Source organism: Rosa chinensis, chromosome 5, assembly GCF_002994745.2.
Source record: "Rosa chinensis cultivar Old Blush chromosome 5, RchiOBHm-V2, whole genome shotgun sequence".
Classification (NCBI taxonomy): domain Eukaryota; kingdom Viridiplantae; phylum Streptophyta; class Magnoliopsida; order Rosales; family Rosaceae; genus Rosa; species Rosa chinensis.
The window spans coordinates 89281455-89285225 of NC_037092.1; the positions used below are offsets into that span (position 1 = coordinate 89281455).

Genomic DNA, 3771 nt, shown 5'->3' on the forward strand with positions numbered 1-3771 from the left:
TGTAAAAAAGTAAAGAGTATTCAGTGCACGAACGTGCACTTGCACCAACAGGAATGGATGATTGAATAATCACGAAAAATAAAAATGGGCCTACATTTTTTATAGAAAGGTTTGCTCACCTAAGGGACAGTTTTTAAGGGACTGTGAGGAACAAGTGAATCTGACGGCTAAAAATAAATCCAAAGTTTTAAATTATTATAATTTCTGCTTTTATATTTAATATATGTGGTTAAGATGCATTTGTCCCTTACAGTCCCTTAGGTGAGCAAATATGTTTTTATAGAAAATAAAAAAAAAATAGCCAAAAAATTTACAAAAACAAAATTGAAAAGAAAAATAAATACAAAGCTAAAATTGGATTCGAACCTAGGCTAGGGGTAACGTAAAAGAAAGGAATGCAACTTGCCAACTAAACCAATCTTATTGTTTAGTAAAAGACTTACATTTTATTTACTTAATAATTTTTTTACCAAAAAAAAAAATGGAGCAAGAAGAAGAAGGTCGATCGTCAACGGCTCGGAATTTGAATTCAGTGGAAACTAATCAGTTAAAAGAACAATCAAATTAGAGTGGGTTGCAGAAGAAGAATCGAATAAGTTGGAAGATCAGGTCGATGGAGCCGGAGGAATGGTCAGAGTGGGTAACGGTCGTCCGGGGGGGGGGGGGGGGGGGGGAATGGATATGTAGTTCATTAATTAGATCAAGGGCAAAATTGTTATTTTATCTTTAAATTGATTAGTGGGAATAAAAATCTGTTATTGGGGGTAAGTGGGTGATGTTTGGCCATTTTGTGCTTTGGGTCAAGGCCCCAATGTATGTATGTATATATATATATATACACATACATACATGTACACAAAACTGTACGTGAGCAACTAATCTAAATCTACCGCTAGGACAAAATTCTAGTGCACTCAGCAAATCATCCAATGGCTCAATGCTTAAGCTTCCTTCTCATTCTAATCTTCTTCTCTACACATATTCATGCATGCAGCCAAACAGAACGCACTTCTCTCTTGGCCTTCGCCCTCACTCTCTCTTCTCCTTCCTTCAATTGGACTTCTAGTAATTGTTGTCATTGGGAAGGCATCACTTGCAACCAAGATGATTTGGTCACCCATTTGAGCTTACCTTCCAAAGGCCTCAGACGCAATGGAGCTATCTCTCCCTTGTCATCTCTGAAAAATCTCACCCATCTCACTTACCTCAATCTTTCTCGCAATTCACTTTACAGTTCATCAGGTCAAACCAGATTGTTCTTGTCATTTAATCATCTTGAGATTCTTGATTTGAGCTATAACCTTCTATCTGGAGAACTACCAATTTCTCCACTATCCGGGAGTATCCGAATGCTGGATTTGTCCAGCAATTCTTTTAATGGTGACATTCCATCTTCATTCTTCCAACAAGCTTGGAATTTGACTAGTTTCAATGTCAGCAATAATTCCTTTACAGGGTTCTTACCAACTTCCATTTGTTTCACTTCTTCTCCATTGATCAGAGTGTTGGATTTTTCTTTCAATAAATTCAACGGCAGTATATCTCCCGGAATAGGGGAGTGTTCCAAGCTCAAGGTGTTTCGTGCTGGGAAGAATAACCTCTCGGGAATACTTCCAGAAGATATGTATAGTGTTACTACTCTTGAACAAATTTCATTACCTCTCAATTCACTTTATGGAGTCCTTGGTGATGGCATTCTCAACCTCACAAACCTCGCAATCCTGGACCTCCATTTCAATCAATTCAGCGGCATGCTCCCTCTCCATTTTGGGAAGCTCTCCAAGTTGAAACTGTTGCTCCTTCATTTCAACAATCTAAAAGGTCCTCTGCCCCCAGCTTTGATGAATTGCACAAGCCTTATAGAAGTAAATTTAGCAGCCAATCACTTCGAAGGGGATTTGTCCATGTATAATTTCTCCAAACTGAGCAGGCTTCGTAAACTGGACCTGTTGAAGAATCAGTTCACAGGTACCTTCCCCACAAGCCTATACTCATGCGAGTCCCTCAAAGCAATTCGACTCAGTGCAAATGATATTGAGGGAGAAATACAACCTGAAATTCTATCATTGAAATCCTTGGCCTATCTCTCGCTTTCTTTTAATAGATTGACCAATATCACACGGGCAATCAAGATACTCATGCATTGCGAAAGTCTCATGTTCCTATCCTTAGCAGCTAGTTTTGAAGAGGAGGAAGTTCCAGCTGATCTTGGCATGATGGCTGATTTTGATGGATTCCAAAATCTTCGAGTTTTGGATTTGAGTGACAACGAGGTCACCGGTCAAATACCTATATGGTTATCTAAACTCAAGAAGCTAGAGGTCTTGAATCTGAATTCAAATAAATTCACAGGGCCAATTCCAAGTCAGCTTGGGACTCTTCCTAGGCTCTTTCACGTAGACTTGGGATTCAATAACCTCATTTCTGGTGAATTTCCAAAGGAACTTTGCAGCCTGCCAATGTTGGTATCTCAAAACAACCTGTCCACTAATAGTGATCTTGAATTGCCTATCTACTTAACAGTTGATGGCAAGAGAGCTCAACAATACAATTCTTTGTTGTACTTTCCAGGGGCAATTATCCTACAGAGCAATAGCATAACTGGAAATATACCGATTGAGATTGGCCAATTGCAATTTCTCCGTGTGTTGTCCCTTAAAAAAAATTTCTTTACCGGCAAGATTCCAAACCAAATATCCAACCTCAAACAGTTGGCAACGTTAGATCTCTCCGTAAATCATTTCTCTGGAAATATACCAGCATCATTAACAAGCCTTAATTTCTTGGCAGTATTTAATATCTCATACAATAATCTGGAAGGCCAGATACCAACAGGCACTCAGTTCCAAGGCTTTAGTGCATCAGCCTTTGAGGGGAATCCCAACCTTTGTGGTCCTCCACTTCCAAATGAGTGCCAACCACTTCCAAATGATGGCATTGATGGAGATGATAACAACAATAGTAGAAATGTCAACAGTGAGCATCAAGTTCCATGGATTTTAGTTTCTGCTGTGCCTGGGTTTGTTGTAGGATTTTGGGCAGTATGTGGTTCTTTGATATTTATCAAGACGTGGAGATATGCTTATTTCCAATTCCTCGATAATACATACGATAGCCTCTATGTGATGATCGTTGTGGGGATCAAAAAGATGAAGAGAAGGGTTAATGGAAGCTAGACTGAAAGTTCTTTTGCAGTATATGTATCATTTCCAGTTGTTCTATATCCACATTTTGTATTTGTATATTGTGTTTTTGTTTGCTGCAGGTAATATAAATAATTAAATATGTAATATAAGGTTGGCAAAGTTGTTAGACTCAAAATTCTTCTGCAGTCTTCGTCTACGTACAAGACAAGATTAAGTCCTGAATTCATATATGATAATACTGTCGATACAAACTACACAGTTGCAACCAGTAACACTGGTAATCACTACTATCAAAATAACAACACACACGGATTTACTGTAGTTAAAAGCCACTTAAATCCGTGTGAAATAGAAATACTAACAGAAATCCGTGTGAAATGAGTATAATTGGGCCCACAATAATTTATACAATAACAATATCAACAGAAATTCGTGTGCATAAACAATAGTAACATATATCGGTGTAAAAATAAAACATTTTCACATGGATATCTGTGTGAAAATCAATTCACACTAATTTCTGTACGTATTATAAATTAGTTTATTTCGAAATCGTTAATTTTTTATGTTATGTGATTTATGGAGGGACGGATTTCCGTTACAACAAGTTTTTTGGTACAGATTT

At 37.7% G+C, this 3771-nt stretch overlaps 1 protein-coding gene across 1 annotated transcript; it reads left to right on the plus strand.

Annotated features, from left to right (window-relative positions):
- The first annotated feature begins 929 nt into the window (after positions 1–929).
- Positions 930–3176, plus strand: LOC112164445 (receptor-like protein 2). Its single transcript, XM_024300637.1, has one exon. The coding sequence runs from the start codon at positions 930–932 to the stop codon at positions 3174–3176; it is 2247 nt and encodes a 748-aa protein (XP_024156405.1).
- The last annotated feature ends 595 nt before the right edge of the window (positions 3177–3771 follow it).

Excerpts from the sequence above, each read along its gene's own strand:
- LOC112164445 (XM_024300637.1), top strand. The coding sequence starts at position 930 with ATGGCTCAATGCTTAAGCTTCCTTCTCATTCTAATCTTCTTCTCTACA.